General features: G+C 38.1%; 1 protein-coding gene across 1 annotated transcript in view; it reads right to left on the bottom strand.

Moving 5' to 3' along the window:
• PPA2 (inorganic pyrophosphatase 2) overlaps window positions 1-20,806 on the bottom strand; it is an 840,704-nt gene that overhangs the window by 207,789 nt on the left and 612,109 nt on the right. The window contains exon 10 of the mRNA XM_044060377.1: window positions 17,739-17,824. Coding sequence (XP_043916312.1) covers window positions 17,739-17,824 — 86 coding nt within the window. The remainder of the gene's footprint in view (window positions 1-17,738; window positions 17,825-20,806) is intronic.

Below are 20,806 nucleotides of genomic sequence, written 5' to 3'. Positions count from 1 at the left end.
ACTTTTTCCATGCAAAAGCACTTTATTTTGAACAGTTTAATAAAAAATGTTTTTCAATTACTTTAAACAACTTTTAAACTGACAGGAAAAAGTGCACTTGCATTTAAAAGTACAACAGTCTTGTGACAGTCTGTTAAATCACAAACTGCTAGCTTACAAATAGCTCTCCTAAATAAGAAAGTTTTAATACAGTAATAATAACATTTAAAACTGAAGTTTGTTCCCCAAAAGGAGCTTACCTGCCCAGCAAAGGAACAGCCCAAGCCAACTGCGTAACTTCAGTGGCAGGAAAGCTCTGAAGGGCTTGGCATCCAAACTTGTCTTTTTACTCAGCTCGGCTCATGCCAGCTGATGGTTTGAGCATAAGGAAGGCGTTCTGAAGCAGCCAGTTGGCTGTTATATCTGATGCAAGACATAACCCCATATAGCTAAAACTACTTCTCTGATGTTATTATTTTGTCATTTGGCCTCAGTGTACATCCTACCGCATATCTACAGTACTTCATCTCCATCACTTCTAGTTTTCTCAACTGCTCTGCCTTCACTGACTGGGTTTCTGTACCATACAGTAGTACTTGCCACACCACTGTTTTGTACACCTTAAATTTCGGCTTCTTTGTCATTCTTCTGTCACACTACCCCTGATATTCTGTGCTAGTTGGCTGTAGTCTCCTGATTTTAGCTTTGAGCTTCTCCTCAACCTGCCCTTGTAGATACTTGAAGCTGTTAACCTTTTCTACTATACTCCCTTTTATCTCAATTTTCAGCTTCTTCCGATTTTCCCCATTTGCTGACATGAAAACTGTCTTAGCTATACTAGGTTTCATCCCATGTACCTTCAGTTTTACATTCCATTCACCTATCCTTTGCTGAAATTCTTGTTCAGAGTTTGCCTGCAATGTCACATCAGCTGTGTGCAGCAGCTTTGTTGATCTGCTCCTCCTACCTGTTTCCTATTGCAGTCAATTGCTAGTATAAACTGCATTGGGCTCAGAAATTAACTCTGATGCACACACACTCCCACCGGGAAACCCTCTGCAAGTCTGAACTCTGCCTGTAATTGTGTCAATGGGTCCTTGTACATAGCCTGCACTAACCATACCATTGTTTCCAGGACTTTGAACCATCACAGGACTGCCCGAATCGGCTTTCTTGGGACCTTGTAATATGCTTTCTTCAAGACTGGAATGCCTAGTTGGCCTCTTTCCTCATCTTCGCTACCAAGTGGGCTAAAAGTTCACCAAGACCTCCAAATCCAGCCCAACAAAAAGGCGAAGCAATAAAGCTCTGAGAGGACAAACTTGGATCAAAAGTTTAATGCATAGACACCATTAACGCTCACAAAAATAAGTTTTCATTTGACATACACTTCAGATGCAGGCTTGAATTAAACTCCTTCTATATATACTATTTCTCTTACATATCAACCAATGAAAAGTGAGCCAATTAATGAATTAATTGTTACAACCTAAGCTGAAAAACATATGTATACCTGGCATTTAGGAACCAAAACTAGTTATAGATTATTCCTTTTAGGAATAAAAACATAAAATGTCCAACAAATAACAACACATTGATTTAAAACCTATTTAAAATACATTTTTTCGCTATGTGTAAATGTAAAAATATTAAATTAATTTAAAACACATTTAAATATTTATCTGGTGAAATGGCACCATCTTGTGGATAGTTTAAAAATTGCAATGCACTTGAATATACATAAAAAATACCAAATTGTTTGAATATGAACAGAATCTCAAAGTGAATAAAAAATACTTTAAAACAATTTTTTTTAAAGATTTAAACAGCATATAACTAATAAATTACATCAAGGACCACAATGTATATTATCTCAGTTGTACCACAATCAAATCTACTTATAATTTGGCTGCTCTAAGCTTCAAGAGGGAGCTTATGGAGATATGGTCATTCAATAGAGGCTTTTTAATAGCTTCCAAGTTGATTTGCCACCATAGCTCCTTATATTCAATAGTTTCTTCCCATAGACCCCTCAAAGATTTTTATCCACCTTCTCCAAGGTGAAAAATAAGTAATGGGGTCTATCACACTCTAGGCTATGCTTGTACAAGGTATTAGTGTCTTTTTTATTTGATACATCATATGTGTGTTCATATATTCTTTTTCTTAACTTTCAATCCATTTTACCTATATAAAATGCATCACAGAGCTGACACTTGGCCAAATAGACAAGCCCGCTACTATCACAATTTGTAAATTCCTTGCTTTCCAAGAATCTATTTCTATATTGCAAATACATATTCTCAATTTTGTAGACAAAGGCACATTGAGAACAGAAGTAGTTTGTTTACTGGCGTCTTGTTTGCTTATCCCTTTGGAATTTAAAAAGACCTGCTTCCGTGAGTTTGGCTATCTGGCTGAGTTTATCTTTGATGAGTTTCACCTTTCTGACTGTGCTTATTGGAGGTGTTTAGTTCTGCTGCTTGGAATTAAGAACTGTGTTGGCTTAGTAGCAGCTTGTTGCTTTTGCCTTTGACTTCCAGAACAAGCATACGTGTGTTTGGGAGGCGTTTAGTCCTGCTGTTTGGCATCAGGAGCTGTGCTGGTTTAATAGCACATTGAGAATGCCCACATTTAAACGTTCCTTTCCCCTTTTTATTCCTTGTAACCCCATAATCAGTTACTTTCCAAAAGATTTTTCAAATTCCTAGAGTTTTTGTAGACAATTTTAATGCTTTCCTTTTTTATTTTGTCCAAGTCTGTAAGGAAAGTTTGGAAAGTAACTTTGATTATGTAGAAATAGGCTCTTGGAGAGCAAGGAATTTACAAATTGTGACAGTAGCGGGCTTGTCTATTTGGCCAAGTGTCAGATTTGCAGCTAATTATGACAACCAGCGATTTCTGCTTCGGCCAGCTGTTTCACTACAGATTACTTTTGCAATCTCTGTTTGCATCCCAACGTTTTTTTACTTACTAGGAGAAAATTTACCTGAGTTGCATGTTGGCCACTCCTGCATTTGATTTTGTGACTGTTTCTTTTGTTGAACCATGTGTTGACCTTCCTCTAGCCATTCATCAGACAGAAATCTAAAAAGTGACCTTGTCTTTTTTTTAGTAATACTGCCCTACCCATGCTTACCCAGGTATTTTTCATATCCTGTTCTGTTTCTCCCTATATGAGCATTCAGGTCCCCCATTATCATCACCTAATCATGCTATCCTGCTTTATCTAGTAGGTCCTGCAGCTACTACCTGAATGCACTCTTTTCCTCAACATCACAACCCTGTTATAGGGTATATGAATACTGATCTTTCTTTACACTAGCATCTGACTGCCGTGAGTCTATCACTAATTCTGATTATATCCCTCACTACCTGTAAAAGTCTCTCACATCACAATTCCCATACAAGTTCTAGTCTCTGTTATATATATATATATATATATATATATATATATATATATATATACACACACATATATAATATATTTATATATATATATATATATATATATATATATATATGTGTGTGTGTGTGTGTGTGTATCTTCAACAACCTCCAGCACATGTAACCGCATATACTCACTAAATAGTGTGCAAAATTGTTTTTTTTCTTAAAATTCACACTCCAAAAAATAAAGATAGATACATATAGTATAATGGCAAGGGAGGAAACACAAACTGGTTTCACCTCTGTCGCCATCAACAAACATATTAAACTTTATTTTGATGGTTAATTTCAACATTAGTTAGGGTATGTTTTGATGAAATTTAATTTTTTTTGACTAATTGTGTTTTTTTGATGAACTGTTTTGTCTTTTCATGGACTGTGTCTTTAAATAGGGTAGCTATATATTGGGAATGTTTAATACTTCTGATGTACACACTGATAACACCACAGGGCGAAACCAGTTTGCTCTTTGTCCCTTTTCATTATACTATATGTATTTATCTTTGTTATTTTTTGGAGTTTGAATTATTAAAAAACAATTTGGAACACTCTTTAGTGAGGTAAGTATATGTGGTTACATGTGCTGGAGGTTGTTGATAAAATTATTTGTGCTCCGTTACACTACATCGGTATGAGCCCCATTTGAATTGGAGAACTATATATATATATATATATATATATATATATATATATATATATATATATATATATATATATATATATATATATATATACATATATATATATATATATATATATATATATATATATATATAGTCAATCCCATACACTTCATACCCTGCTCCATTTGATCCTGCAGCTGAATCTATATTTACTTGTTCTAGCTCATTTAAAGAAATCTCCTTTTACAGCTCTTTATTCTTTTTCTGTTAACTTTTTACTTTCCATGTTTTAATTTCACAACTTCTTTAAACATTTCTTGCACATATTGTACTACACTATTCATAATAATTTCTTGAGTTCTTTCTATATCTCCTTTTACATTTCTTTTATTTCTCTCATTACACTACCACCTTCCTTTATTAATCTGCATAAGTAACCTGATACTTCTTTCCTCTTGTAAAAACTATCTTTGCGCATACAACAATTCTTGTAATTTTTCTCTATTACTTTCATATAATTCTTTTTCGTTGTCATAGTACTTTCTATCATTATGTTTTAAATCTTTCAATGCATCTTTATATGTTCATTTATATTTTTCTTTCTCTACTTACCTCACATCATATTGCCACTGTAATTTTTTTTATATTTTTCCTTAAATATTCATCATTCAGACCAGTTTTTATAAAATCTCACAGTAATCTGATCTTGCTATAATTATATTACTAATTTCTTTCCTTCTTCATTCCATGCTTTTTCATTTATCCTTTTTATTCCTTTGCCTATTTTTAGATATCCTTTGCTTTCCTTTATCTTTAGTCAGACCAGAAAGTCATGTTTCAACCATCTCCTCTTCTCCTGTAACTAAATCTTCTGATACTACGGAATAAACTGTTTCAGTTCTAAACATGCCCCTTTTTTAGGTCCATGAAATTTTGTCTCAAAATTTTAACTTACTATATCTTAATAACTTCTGTCGTTTTCTTATATCGTTTCCTTTTTTTTATGCTTGCTTTTTAAATCACAAAGTCTCTTATTATATTATTCATATTTATCCCTACATAGTCTAAAATCTCATGAAATAAGCTTTCCCTTTCTTTAAAATTAGTATAAGCATATAATATTGTAATTCTACATACTTGTTCTTTCAATTTATATCGATTAATCTTCCCTTTTTTTGCTAAAGTTACTTCTAATATATTTACTATTATTTCTAAAGAATGCAGCTATTCCAACATCTCTCATTTCCCAAATTCCAGATTATCTTTCCTCCTCATAGTTTGGTTCATAGGTTCATAGGTTGGTACTAGGCTATCAGCCCTAGGGCCTATACAAGCCTAGCCATAACAATTCCCTGGCTATTTCTTCCCACATTATTTACTTTCCTGGACCCCTGTCTAGCAGGGCGACTGACGTGATCCCTGGGGTGAATTTCCTTTCTCCCATCCAATCGTCAAGGTTCCTCTTGAAGAGGTCCAAAGAGGCACTCTGCTTGAGTTTGTTTGTAATCTCTCTTCAAAGAAGAATCTTGTGTCTTCTAATATGTTTACATCTACATCCCATGTATTACACCACTCCAAAATCCCTATTCTTCTTCCTATATTCTTAATACTATTCACATATACAGAAAACACTGTAAATTTTCCCTTTTCCTTTTTCTTAAATTCATGGTTTCATAAGTTCATACCTAATTACTGAGCTAGCTTTCTCAACGGGGCATTCTAAGCCTAGCTAATTTCCATCCCAAAGGCAAGAATCAAACTCTGTACCTTGTGTCTGTCATTCAAGCACCTTAACCATTATACCACCCACAATCATTATCTGTGTACATTTTTTCATCCATTTCCTTTTTTTCTTTTGTACTTATCCATTTTAATTTTTTTTTCGGTCTTTTACTCTTTTAGCAATAAAATACTTTTTTTCTTTTATTACCTCCCAATTTATGTCTTCTTCATCACGTATTTCAGAAACTTCTGTGTCTTCTTTATCATTATTTATTTTTCTCATCTGATTCTTCTTCTATTGCTACTGCGTCTACAATTTCTTCTCTTTCTTTCCCCTTGCTCTTTTCATTTTTGCAATCCATACATAAATGTCCAATTTTGTTACATTTATAATATTTCAATATTCCTTTTTGTATCATGCCCCATTTCCAGACAAATATATTTTTTCTTTTATCACAGTTACTTATCAAATGTTCTTTTCCACAAAAAAATGTTTTGGGTTGTCCCCAGTATTTTACAACACACCCCTAGTCCCCTCAATCATTTGTCATGCTTGGTCTATGTATAACTTTTTATCTTTCTATTTTTAACACAGTATTACAATCCCATCCACTAATCCATAAACCCCTTTTATCATAAACTTTTACAATGTCCAGTATTTCTTTATATACACGTTTTCAAATGTCCTTTCAAAGTCTCTCTTTCCACCTCTTTTCAAAATTGTACATGAATTTTCTATTTTGTTTCCATGTTAAATGCTTTTATCACATAACAATTCCATAGGTTACAGTCTTTCTTTCTTCACATTCTCCTAGAAAATTTTCCATTGAAAAACCAGTCTCAAATATAATGTCAAAAAAGTCTCTTTGTTAATAAGAATAAATGCTCTTACTTCAAATGCTTTGACAACCTAAATGTGCTAATACATTGTCCCACACTTCAGACCTGTCAATTTCTTTGTTTTCTTTAGTTGGAATGCTTATTATATACTTCCATTTTTAATTTTCTTCTGCCTTCATTTCTGCTACTCCACTTTTGCCTTCTTTTAGCTTCTCTGCATATGTTTTCTTTTCCATCTTACCACTAGCCGTCAAGATTGTCTCTACATCCTCCTTTTGTATTTTATCCATAATGTCCCCAAGGAAACATTTCCTTCATTTTCTGGTTCACCCCACATCACCATTTCTTTAAGCAAATCATCCTGCAACTCTCCTGACCGGAGGGTTGTAATTATACATCCATCATTTGCCAACTCATCTCCATCAAGCAGATTTCTTTGAAACATCCTCTCAGAATCCTGCACACATTCTCAAGTATCGATGTTTGCTTTCTCCTCCATTTCCCTTACCACTTCATTATCTCCTTCTCTCTCCATTTGCCTCCATGTGTGCTCCTAAAAATGGGTCCCACTTGCAATGATGACGAGTAGTGGAAGTTCCCTGATGCCTGGCCAAATTTTCCCTACAATACCACCTTGGGTCTCCCTTGAAAAGAGGCTACTAGCACAGTGGAACTAACCCAATTAAGAAAAAGGATAAATACAAATAAATGAATAAATAAAATAGTACAGCTCCCCAGCAAAACTTGTACCTGAAGCTGCTGCCTGTTCTCCCGAATTTTCTCTCTCTCTCTCTCTCTTGGATAGATGTATTAAGGCATTCATATCAATCCAGCATAAATATAATGGCAAGTTTAAAACTAAGCACAGACAAATATTACCAGTGGTATCCCACAGGGCTATGCCTTGGGCCCCCTCCTGTCTGAAATATATTTCTTTGACATAAAAGATGATTTCAAGGGACAATGGCTACCAAGTTTGTTGACTGCAAACTGCAGAGAGTTATCAAATCCCATCTTGATACTCAAATTTCCCAGCAGGGGCTGTAACAAACAGATGCTTGGTGTATTAATGAATGGCTTACTGTCAACACTTTGAAATGCAGCATAGTTTCCTTTACTAAATCTCACATCACTACTGCTTATCAGATAGATAACACTGCACTTAAATTTCACATGTCATCAGGCACTTGGCTACTTATGTTGACAACAGATTCTTCTTTAACCATCATGTCTCTGTGGTGGTTACAAAATGCTTCTACCTTACAAAACCTATCCTTTGCAATATCTACTCAAGATTTCAGTACGCTTTAGTACTACTTTTTTATGCTTTTTTAGACCCATCATTGAATATAATACACCCTTCAATGTCTACCTCACTAAGCATGTAAACAAACTTGAGAGACTCCATGTTCCCTCACCAAAAAAATATCAGGTCTCAGTACTCTTAGCCACTATGATAGACAAAGTCCTGCACCTCCTGAGTGGCGATGATTGTTTAGCCTTTATGCTATGAATGATCCAGCACTCTTTAGACTCCTTTACCTAAACAGAACTAGGGGTAAAGTAAACACCTGCTCTAGAGACCTAAACCTATACTGCTGAGTCAGCAACATGGATGGTAGGACAGATACCTAACCCAACACAGACACTGTTTCTGGAATACACTGTCTTATCAAGCATTACCTATTAATCAAAGTATTTCCCTAGCAACCTTTAAAATTAGTCTAGATGGTTTGATGGGTGATCAAAAATTTACACCTTGGATATTTAGAAAGTCTCCTTAATGGTCGACATGGGCTGTCTGCCATCTGTACTGGGTAATGTGGCTGAAATTCTTGATGGTCTTCTTGGCCATCAGCTTAATAAACAACCTATGAACTTATAAAATGGATTCCTGGAAGAATGTATGTATCAGTGGTCTGATTCAATAAGGAATCATATGTTTTAGGAAGAGGAACTGGAATGCTGCAGACAGCATCCAGCCACGGTGGAAAAGAAGGAAGGAAGGAATGAATGGATATGAAGAAAATAAACTTGTTACAACAGCTAAAGCTCAGAAACTATCTGAATAACCTTAACAGCAAGCAAATACAATGGTTTTCTTCGGGAAGTACATATGGCCTGTGCCTGAGTAACACTGCCATGTGCTGCTGACTTATTAAAACTCCAAAATGAAAAAGTCAGTCTACTTCAAGGGATACATAATGGTGGTCTGGATCACACAAGTACAAGTGGGGGGTGGGGGTGGGGGTCAGATTCAGAAAAGTTTTGTAATGGTGTGTACAACATTGTACTTGTGTAAATCCAAAATGCAACACAGGCAGAGGCCAATGATATTTATGAAGAGTACAGTGTGGAATGCCATAAGGGAGAGCAGTCATGTGTATTACAGCACAACGAACACATGCAACTTTGGTTAACCTTTATGCATACTGATACCTTGCTTACAAAGAAATTCAATTGCAGTCCAAGTTGTACTGAAATAACTTACACATTTCTATAACAACAAAATGTGACTAGTAAGTATAGGAAACTGCATCACAGGCGGTCTTGAAGAATCTAAACTAAATGAACTCCAGTTAATAAATTAAAAATAAAATAAATAGTGATTAAGATACCAGCTAAAGCTGTGAACATTTATTACGTGCCTACGTTTGCTTTGTATTCTGATCAGACAGATGTTTTTTTCAAGCTTTTGAAAAAGGCATCTTTCACAAATTGATGTTAAACATTCAAAAACATAATAAAAGTTTGCAACTCTACCTGGTATTTTAGCCACTGTATCATTGGATATTGTTCTTTTTGACAGTCTATAACATCTCCCACTGCATACAATGTCAGGACTTTGTTATTATTGAAGGTGTCCCCTATGACATATAAATGAAGTTTTAGCAGTTATTGCAGAGAGTTTGTTTTGAACTGTCAGAGAGATTCTTCCTGTGCCCAAGGCACCAGGTTTGACTCCTTTTACCTCCATTTGCCTACTGTGTGACTCTGCTATATTGCTAGTTTTTGTGAATGTACCCATGTAAAAAGGGGTTTCTTAGCCCTGCTCACTTCTTTCCTGCTGTTTACAGCTTCACCCCAAGATTACCTTGATGTAGTTTTCTGATTTTGTTGCTCTGTTCTGCAATCTGGTTATTCTGTCACATTTCTTGTTTTCTCCATAAGTTCATTTGGCCATCAAAAAAAACACCCATTGTAATGTTTTCCTTGAAAATGTTATAATAGTTATTTACAGGCTTCTACTGTCAGAAAATGGCACTTTGGTATAAATGTGCTGTTTTTACATTTTCTTTTTTAACAATGATAATTTCATTAAAATTGTATAGTGAAGAGTACTGAAGTTGTATCATATAATATTGATTTTCAAGACATGGCATGCCCAGATGAGCAAGAACTGTTAACAACATACGACAAAGAAAGAACCCATGTATAACGTACTGCAGTGCAGAAAAATGCCATATAGTTAAACTAATAGGGTGTTGCAAGCAGACCTGGGCCAACATAGCTTGTGCATGCTAGCAAGATTTAATAAAAATATGGACACTATAAAGCACAGGTACAGTAAGTAAGTAAATTTCTGCAAAACTCCTTAAATAAGATGGGAGATGCATATTCTTTACCAGCAGTAAAGTATAAAATGAAAATGTTATGTATATGAATCATTTTTGCATACTTTTAGCATTAGACCTCAAGTTAGGGAATTTTTCAGTACTTCAGAAACATTTTTGAAAGTACTTCAGTTTTAATAAAAGTACAGCAGAAGTACAGTCATTTGTTTGTAATAAACTTGATCCAAGCTGAAACAAGACTTAGAAGATAACTTTAGTCCAAATAATTCCACCAAATAGTGCAAGTAAACAGTCATGCTTGTTGCTAATAAAAGAAAAATCACCTGATTATTAAGAGTGAAATCCTATACAGGCTTGTGACATAATAAGCAGTAAAACTGACACTGAATCCGTAAATGAAATTCAGAGCAATGTACTGAACTGAGACTCAAGTTATATAGGAAAGACAAGGAGGGCTTCTTTCGAGGAAACCAATTTTAGCCTTTCCCTGTTAAAATATAACAAAAAAGAAAGACAAGCATTTTATTGTGAGTGTGACCTTCTGGGGAGATTCAAATGCTCCATTAAAAACTCTGGTTAACAATAACTTGCCATCAGGGTTTTGAGGATTTGGGCAAGGGAAATCTGAAGGGGGTGTAGATGTGGGTATGTGAGCTGCAAATACTGCAGTAGAGAGGGAGGTGAAGTTTGAGCCAAGCTTGTCTGCTAGTAGATTGGCTTTGAACCCCTCAGTCCGAGTATGTGATATCACTTACTATTAGCTTGGCACAAAGCTAGTCATTCTTTCTGAGGTTTCTATCACAGTTAAAGAAGGCTCTGCGGTTATCTTTTGCTTGGGTGACTATTTTTACCTCGTATCTGGTTTTGGTTAACTTAATCAGGATCCAGAGTTCCCTATTAAGTCTAGCATTTTTAGCATTATGAGAAATTAATTTACTTTTGCAGGCAATTAATTTTGTTCTTTTATTATAGAGCCTATTCATATTTGGGTTCCCTCAGAAAGGTTTATTCTTAAATTAGGCACTGTATTTTCTTTAGAGGGGACAGCTACATTAATGCAGTTTGCCTGTGCATACAATTTGGTGGTAAAGGAGTCTGCATAAGCAATGGGTCATAAGTTGGAAAGGGATTTCAAATTTAGTTATGCCATCACTTAATGTTAGCAGATTAGCCTTTGCATAATCACTGAATACTGTGGAGCTAGATTATACTTCTGGCTTCACTGTTATAGTGAATGTGACTGATTTATGGTTTGATTTGATCAGACAGAAAGTAATAACTGGTGGGGAGCAAAGCTGTTCCATATATGGGTAAGGGCCAAGTCCAGAGGGTTACTCTGTGGTGGCCGTTATAGCGTAAGCAAGGCTCAAAATTCTGAGTGTGTCATACAGAAAAATAAGGTGTGATTGTCAAAAAACAGCAACTCTTGAAACTCTGTGAAAACCACTGAAGCACTCCTATACTCCTGCTACTTACAAAGATTAACTCCAAGAGTTCTGTACCTTAGAGTCAGAAGTCCTCTACTGGCAGACCCCAAAACTTCAAAAAAGTAAAACTGAGATTCAAACAGGGGGGAAAAACTAACTGTAGAGCTCACTTTTCAAGCAATTTTGCAGGGTTGGCTTAGGTTCATAGGTTCATAGGTTCATACTAGGCTATCTGCCCGAGGGCATTTACAAGCCTAGCCCATCGTTTTGTGGCTTACGCCACCCCTTTAGTATGGGGAACTATACCCATTATTTTGCTGTGCCTCTGTCGAGCAGTGACATTGAGGTAATCCCTGGGGTATATCTGTGATCTCCCATCCATTGGTCAAGATTTCTCTTGAACAAGGCCAGCGAGGTGCTCTGCCTCACATGTACCGGGATTTTGTTCCACAGCATAGGGAGTCTTTGGGTGATGAATCTATCCCTCCAGCACGTCCTATTAATAGCCGTGTCAAGGTTTAAGTCTCCCGCCCTTGTGGCTCTGATGGATCTAGATTTTTGAGGTGAAGCATATTCATCAAATCTGGGTTTGACATGGCCTTGTATGTTAGGCAAAGGTCACCTCTGAGCAAGCGGTGGCGACTGAATAGAGCTGGAGTTCTTTCAGTCGGGCAGCATAGGACAGATTTTGAGACCCTTTATCCTTTTGGTGAGGAACTTTTGTGGCCTCTCCAGCTGCTGCAAGTGTCGGGTCAGATACATTCCGAATGGGGCATTGTACTCAATCATTGGTCTGATGAGTGATGAGTAAAGGGAGACTATGACCTCCCTTGATCTAGATGAGAATCCCTTCATGATAAGGTGGGCAATGTAGAAGGTCTTCCTAACTACTTTAGCTACATGGGTGTCGAATGACAGACTACTATCAACCTGGGTCCCCAGGTCCCTGATAACTTCTTCTGTGCTCAGTGGATTGCCACCTATTTGGTAGCTAGGGGTAACCTTGTTTTTCCCGAAGGGTATGACTATGCATTTTTGGCATTTAACTTTAGGCCGTGGCTCTGGCACCAGTTATCCGTTTCTGTGAGACCCTTCTGAAGGATATCTGTATCAGATGTGTTTTCTACTATGGCCCAGTTTGCAGTCATCTGCAAACTTTGTCAGCCATAACCCTCCTGTGTTTGCTTGTACTTGGAAAAGTAGATGCCAAACAAGAGTGGGCCCAGGACTGAGCCCTGTGGGACACCACTTGTGACAGGCTTTGAGTCTGACATGGCGCCAGCAACTCTGACCCTGTGGGTTCTGTCACTCAGCCAGTTTGCAACCCATCTTGTGATGTATGGGTTGACATTTAAGCTGATGAGTTTTTCAATGATACCCGAGTGGGGTATTGTATCGAAGGCCTTAGCCAGATCGAGGTAGGCTGTATGGACTGCCTTTCCCTCATCAATGGCTTTGGTGACTGTTCGAAAAAGTCAACCAAGTTTAAAAGGCATGATCTGCCTTTGACAAAGCCAAACTGGGTTGGATCCAAAGTCTGCAAATTCCCTATGTCTTTATTTATGAGGCCCATTATGATCCTCTCCATGGCTTTGCAGATAAGGCTTGTCAAGCTAATGGGCCGGTAATTTCCAGGGTCGGTGGAGGCACCGCCTTTGTGAAGTGGTACCACAGTTGCAGTGCGCCACTCCCTGGGTACGTATCCAGAGGTAAGACTTTGATTAAACAGCTGTCCTAGCTGTGGGTTTAATTCCTCATTGAGTTCATGGAGCACACTGCCGGGGACACCATCAGGTTCCATGGATGCTGTGTTTTTTGCTTTGGAGAGAGCAGTTCTCACTTGGGCGCTGGAGATGTTTGGGGGCTGCAATCGTTTGGTATAGATATCTCTCCTTTTGGGGGGGGAGAAGTTTGCACTGAACCTGTCAGCCAGTATGTTGGCAATGTCTGTAGGATCAGTAATCTTCACATCATTTTGAACTAGCTCTGAGCATATCTGGGAGTTTCCTCCCAGGTTTCTAACATAGCTAAAGAAGGCCTTATGATTGTCTTTTGAGTCTTTAGCTATTTTTCTCTCGAAATTTGCTTTGGATGATTTTATGAGAGCTCTTAGTTTTTTACTTATAGTGATCAAGGGTGTCTTACCTTTTAAGGATTTTGCTCTATCTTGTAGTAGCTTCCTCCTTTTGTTGTAAAGTTTGTTTATGGCTGGGGTCCACCAGACTGGACGCTTGCCTTTGGTACAAAGAGTCTTTGTTTTGCTTGGGATTGCCTTATCCATGCAGTCCTGCAGGTGCTGGTAGAAGGCATTTGTAAGTGATTCAGCGGCTTGAGTACTGTTTTCCGCCGGCTCGGGGGCCTTAAAGGAGACCACACTAGTCTTTAGAAGTGTGAAGTCGGCTTTTGAGAAGTTCTTTACTGTGGTCTTTTTTATTTCAGGTGGGGGTGGGATGAGGACCTCCAGCGAGATTAGTTTGTGGTCTGATCTCACCAGCTTCACCACCTGCAGCCTCCCCCCCACCCCATTGTTGGGGCTATGCCTCCTATACCTGTTCCTTATATATTCTGACTCTGGGAGAATATCCTGAAGTGTCACAACATTGGCCTTAGTGTATACCCCTGTAGTTCTGCAATTTTGTGGGCCACAATTACTGTTCTTGTACTTTCAAGAGGCACCTTCTGTTCCACTGAAGCAGTGTGCCTCACGCCACTGCTACTTATATTTACTAACCTTTTAATCACTGTACCTCAAGAAAACACAACTACTCTGAGTTACTGCAATATTTGTGCATATATATATATATCCAATTCATTAATTGTGTTGTTCTTAGTTGCAAAGATCTTAAATATGACTTTCACATTTTCAACAAGTATTCATCATATCACCTTGGTTATAAATTAATGAGCACATTGCTGTGAACTGCTCTACAACAGTGATTGTATACCAAAGTTCTGCTGAGAACCATGACTGTGCCTTGGTCAGTAATAGGCAGGTCTATATTGCCAAAAGCCTTGAAGACTGTGTTCTAGGAGTGTACTAGTTGGAGCACTAAAGACCACAGCTGTAAGAATGCACCACCACGCCCATTTATACACATCACATACATTTTGTAACAGTGTAGTGTTATCTTCACACACAAACACACACACAGACACACAAGTACAAGGTATTCGAGTGAGGACACAACACTGACCACTGACAGTGAGGCCGCTGACACTGCAGTACACCACAGTGACAGCAAGAGGTATCTTAACTTAATTACTTTAAATTTATTAACTGGGTAGGTGGGCTGGTCTGAGGACCATTTTCAATCACACCCAGGGCCAAACATGGCAACAGTAAGACAGAAAAACAATCAACAGTTCAAATAGAAGATGACTGCACACTGGACATCAAAGTTGCCAAAATAAATATTTATCATAGGCTCATAGGAAGTTACTAGGCTATTGGCTCTGAGGCCCTTATAAGCCTAACCAAGAGTTTAGCCCATGTTTAGACAAGTCAGTACCCGATGCCCCTGTCTAGAAGGACACGGGTGGAATCCCAGGGATGCACTTTCTCTTTCCCATCCAGTTATCCAGGCTGCACTAGGTACTCTTCTTGATGTGGGTGTCTATTCCACAGATGGGGGATTCTCTGGGACACAAATCTGTCCAGCCAACAAGTCCTACTATGTCACAGACCAGGTTGAGGCTTCACATGTGGGTTACTGGAATGGAGCTTGACTTGCGAATATGCAGCAGTCTCATCAAAGTGGGGCCTGAGATCGCCTTGTACACCAATCACCTTGTACACCAGACAGAGGTCACCTCTAAGGAGTTTGCATGAAACTTAGTAGAAGGATATGGTTTTTAGCCTATCTGTGTATGGAAGATTTTTGAGGCCCTGGATTCTCCTGGTGAGGAACCTCTGTGGTCTCTCCAGCTGATGGATGTGCTTTGTGAGATATATGCCGAACGGGATGTTGTACTCAATGATGAGCCCTATAATGGAAGAATACAGGGATGTTATGACCTCCTTGTTCCTGGATGCAATACCCTTACTTATGAGGTGGGCCATGTAGAAAGCTTTCCATACAACAGAAGCAACATGGTGGTCAAAAGTCAGGTTGCTATCAACCTGGGTTCCCAAATCCCTCACGACTAATTGCGTGCTTAGGACGTTGTTATTAATGTGATAATTTGTGGGGACGTCACTCTCCCCAAAGGGGATGATAATGCATTTTTTGGTAGTCAGCTTGAGGCCATGTTTATGGCACCAGTCACTTGTTTTGCATAATCTTTCCAAGAAATCATGTCTATAACCTTGAGAATAATGTTAGTTTAAAGATGAATCCAGTCTATAGTTGAGCAATAATTATTTTTTTTGTTGTTGTATCTTTCGGCTTTTCCCGGTTAGGGGCTGCCACAGCGGAACTTCAGTCCGCTAATGATTGGCAGTAGATATTTACGTACTGAGTTGCCAGCCCTGACGCACAACCTTCAACGAAGGTACGCCCATTCATGCATGTCTCTACACAGAAGACGCTTTAGCTGAGAATCGAACAGGACAACGTCTTACTGTTAGGCGACAACGCTACCGCAGCACCACCACTGCAGCTGAGCAATAATTCATTGCAGTGCAGTAAAACAAAATATCCCAGGTTTTGAATTTGGACAGTAGATATGTATAGATTAATGTAAAATAATAAAGCATCACTTAATAAGAGAGACATATATCAAATGACTATAACAAACATAGGACTATAATAAACATACTACACTAACATTCTGTGAGTACATACTAGCCTAAATTTTATAGCTCTTTTCCATTGCATTGGAGTGAGGACTATAAATGTGTACAGCTATATACTTAAATGGTCTGTGTTGCAGTCACTGACTGATATGAGACAGACAGTGCAATACAGACTCCCACCTTCAATGACCTAAGTTTCATCAATGTTTACTTGCAGCTGGTCTCCTGACTGAAGCTTTACACCTGTCCTTTGACCTCTTAGTTCATATGATTCTTTTTAACACATTTATCTTTGAAGGACTGTGATCTACCTGCTGAACTTTCTACAAGATGGAGGCCACTAACTCCTAGGAATAATTAACAACAGTTACATTTACAGAATATACTTACTACACTATGTTCCAGGGGTGTTCTCTGTGTCCCTCTTATCTATACAAAAGCTTTTCAAATGCATAGTTCTACATCCTCTGCTGTTAAGTACAGCCTTGCAAATGCGTGCCCTTCTCTGTTTACTGATGCTCTCAGTGCAGAACTCAGAAACAGTGTCAGTGGTGTAACAGGAAGCACATTTGTCTTTAGTGCAGAATGCTGTGGCTTCTGTTCTCACACCAGGTAGACTGACTGCAGTACAGCAGAAGGGTTGCAAGAATAAGACAGCTGCGATGTCTCCAACTACACCCCACTAGCAGAACTCCATGGCATCAAGACGTGGAAGTCTGATGCATATTCCTTTACACCACCCCCTTCAATAATGAAGGGGAGCAGCTCATGAGATGCCAACCCTTCATTCCTTTCATGTTTAGTCCTTCAGTAAGCACAGCCCATTACAAATCTAGATGTGCAGTCAGGGAATATTCCTCTGTTTGTGGCACTGGACCACCACTCTGTAAGCTTCTAAGTGTGCCAAACAATATTTGGAAATGTCCTTTACAGAATGAGGGCCCATTGCAAATTAAAGGGGTGCACCTTAATTCAGAGCTGTTTGTGCACATAGCTTCTAAGCTGTTTGAACATTCAGAAAATCAGTTATAAAAATTACTATTTTTTTCCATCCTAGAAATTAACAGCCAAATTGCAATTCAGTATGAGTATGAAAACACACACACACACACATCTATATTTAGTTATATGTTTGCATTATCCAATAACATAGGAAGCCATAAATGTAGAAAACATTTTAATACAGTTCTTGCCTGCTGTCACCATATTTTATGTTAAAACTTTGTTTTTATTATTGAGTTACAGAGTGAACTCATATACTTTTAAAAGACTTGACACTTCAGCTGACCAAAGACAGCAAAACTAGATGTTTGCTTCTGATTAAAACCACACGTGGGCAGAATGGTGAGTCAAAACGGAATCTTTTTTTTTCTTTATGTCTACTTACCAATCAATTCTGCCTCTGTCTGTTTTCCTGTGTATCAGTGCCCTCCAGTATTCATGAGTAGATTTTATAATTTTCAGTGCAAAATCCTAAAAAAAATGTGACATTTTCTGTTTACACAGCTGTCAGGATAGGAGACTCAGCCATTCCAAAAAATAAACAAATAAATAAATAAATAAAATACAGTTCAAACTGGTAAAGAATATTGCCAGATGTTACTTCTTCTTTGTTACTTCTAACTGCAAGCTACTCCCTGATCACTGATACCTGAAAATGCTTTAAAATAAATATTAACATGTAGCAGACAGTGGAAATTTAGTACAAAATGTTATTGTACATAAATGCAGAGTTGAACTGATGTTAAGGCTTCAAAGTTGTAATGTAACCAACCATCAAACAAAGCACTTGATGTAGTACAATAATTAGATGCATAAACAGAACCACACAGAGTGTCCAAATAAAAAGAAAAACAGCTATGAGAAGGAAAAAGAAAACATGTTATACTGCAGCTACATATAAGGCTTCGAAACAATCATAAAAAAAAAAAAAAAAATAGAAACAGCATGGCTACCTTTCCTTTAAGCCAGATTGAGTAGTTCTGTTCTACTTATACATGAAATCTACAGATGTTTTACCTCAAAATTATGTTTGCTTTCAGCTGGTTGTTGGGGATGAACAAATACTCATTGTTTGTGAGTGGAGGTACTTGGGGCAGTGGGAAATGCAAATGTACAGCTTTTTTATTAATACTGCAGAAGTGACAATTAGGGTGTTAATCTTGTTAATGATGGTGTTCTTTCTTCAGATATGAAATTTGCTGGATAGAAAAATGCTTGGTATATTTCTGTATTCTAGATGCTGGTGTCTGACATATCCTTGCTAAATGGAGCCCGCCATCTGTGGGGTATGCAAAGAAGGTATATGCATGGCATGTCAACCCATTCCCCACTTTCTTATACCAAAAAGACAGGTCAGATCTGTACAGAGTGATGTCAGATGGAGCACCTATTCTTGATGATAGAGAAGACATAGGGAGGTCAAAAATGAAATGTAGGTGTCCTGCAAGCATGCAATTCCTTTGCCCATAGAAAAATAGTACGCTGCATGCAGTAATATTTCTGATTTTTGTATGATTTCTGGTTTGTTGAACAAAAGCTGCTACAGTGTTTATATGGCCTTTAATTGTTTTACTTTATTCATTGCACTAAAGACTAACTTAGTTCAGTAATTGGTCTGGATTGTGTACCACAGTCTAAATATGTTGTATTTTAGACGTTTAAATATGTTGCATTCAGTAATATATGTTTCTACTATCTTCTTTACAGCATCCAGCAAATACAAAGCGGTTGGGATTTGTCAGGTCATAGAGTCTGACTCAGAAACGTCTGATCTTCAGCATCCATTATATAGTTCATAGGTGAGTGTAAGGCTAGCTGCCCTTGCGCGGTTTTTAAGCCTAGCCAGTTTCCCTTTTTGTACTTAAATAACCTATCCTACCCATCCCATGGTCAGTAATTACATATTACCTCTAACGAGAATAACTGGGCTAGATAGATAATTACAATCATAGATAATTTGAGGGTACCCAAGCATAGAATAAAGCACTTAGAAGCTACATCTGTCCATTAGTAGTGCAGGGGGCAGTGCTGGGGTTAATTTTCTAATTCACATCCACAGATCTAAGTTGTGCTTGAAAATGGACAGGGATGAACTTTGTTTTATGAGGATGGGGAGTCTGTTCCCCAGCAGCTGTATTCTCTGCGAGGTGTAGCTGTCCCTCCAAACCGATCTGTTGATGTTGTAGAAGAGGTTCAGATCCCTAGACCGAGTATTTTTGATGTCATCTGGCTTGTTTATGGGCAGTAAATCCAACAACAATGAGTCGGAGGATGCCATGAATGGCAGACACAGGTCACATCTTGGCAGCCTGCAGAATTCCAAGTACAGTGACAGGGCTTTCAGATGGTCCATGTAGGACAAGTTGTTTAGGCCTTGTATCCTTTTAGTAAGGCATCTCCATGGGTGTTCAATTTGTTGCATGTGTCTGGAAAAATACATGCCCAAGGGGCATTATATTCAGAGACTGGTCTAATGAGAACTGAGCAAAGGGGGGCAATGACACCCCAAGCTCTAGATGCAATCCTTTTGTTTATAAGCTGTTCAATAAAGAAGGGCCGTCTTATATCAATAGACAGATGCTGATCAAACATTTGGTCACTGTCCACATTAGTTCCCAAATCTGAAACAACTGGGTCAAATCTTAGGGCTGTATTGTCAATGTGCTAGTTTCCTGGAGCATATATGACTTCCCAAAGGATACAATAAAGCATTTTCTGGCACTGAGTTTCAGACCATGATTTTGACACCAGTTATTTATCTGAGACAAACCTTCCTGCAGGATGGCAAAGTAATTTGGGAATTTATTGACTGCTCCTAGCTTGCAGGCTTAGTCAGCCAGAGCCCTTTGGTATAGGCTTTTACTTCAGAAATGCAGATGCCAAACAGGAGAAGTCCCAGCATAGAACACTGGTAGACTCCACTAGTGACTGGTCTTTTTGTGGAGATAACTCCCCCTACTTTGATTATTTGCATCCTATCTGTGGATAACACAGGGGGTTATTCCCAGTTGATTTAGCTTTTCTACTATGCTTGAGTGGGGAACCTTGTCAAAAGCTTTGGCCAGGTCAAGGTATGTGTTGTGTACCATTTTGCCTTCATCCATTGCTTTGGTGATCTTTTTAAAAAAAATCCACCAGGCTGAGTAAACATGACCTGCCCTTGATTAATTCAAACTGAGATGGGTCCAGTGTTATATCCTCCTGTCATGATTGATTAATTCCATGAAAAGACTTTCCATGGCTTTGCATATGACGCTGGTCACACTTATGGGTCTGCAATTGCCTGGGTCTGTGGAAGTTCCTCCCTTATGTGGGGGAATGACTGCAGTTGTTCTCCATTCACTTGGTAAAAAACCTGTCTGGTGGCTGAGACGGAAAAAGTACTGTTAGGGGGTGTGGCTAAATCGTGCTTCATACTGTTTAAGATGCATCCAAGGAAAATGTTAGGACCCA

This window comes from Protopterus annectens, chromosome 2.part0, assembly GCF_019279795.1.
Source record: "Protopterus annectens isolate FY-2018-M chromosome 2.part0, PAN1.0, whole genome shotgun sequence".
Classification (NCBI taxonomy): Eukaryota; Metazoa; Chordata; order Ceratodontiformes; family Protopteridae; genus Protopterus; species Protopterus annectens.
The sequence above is the reverse complement of the archived record's forward strand: the minus strand, read 5'-3'. Positions and strand labels throughout refer to the sequence as shown.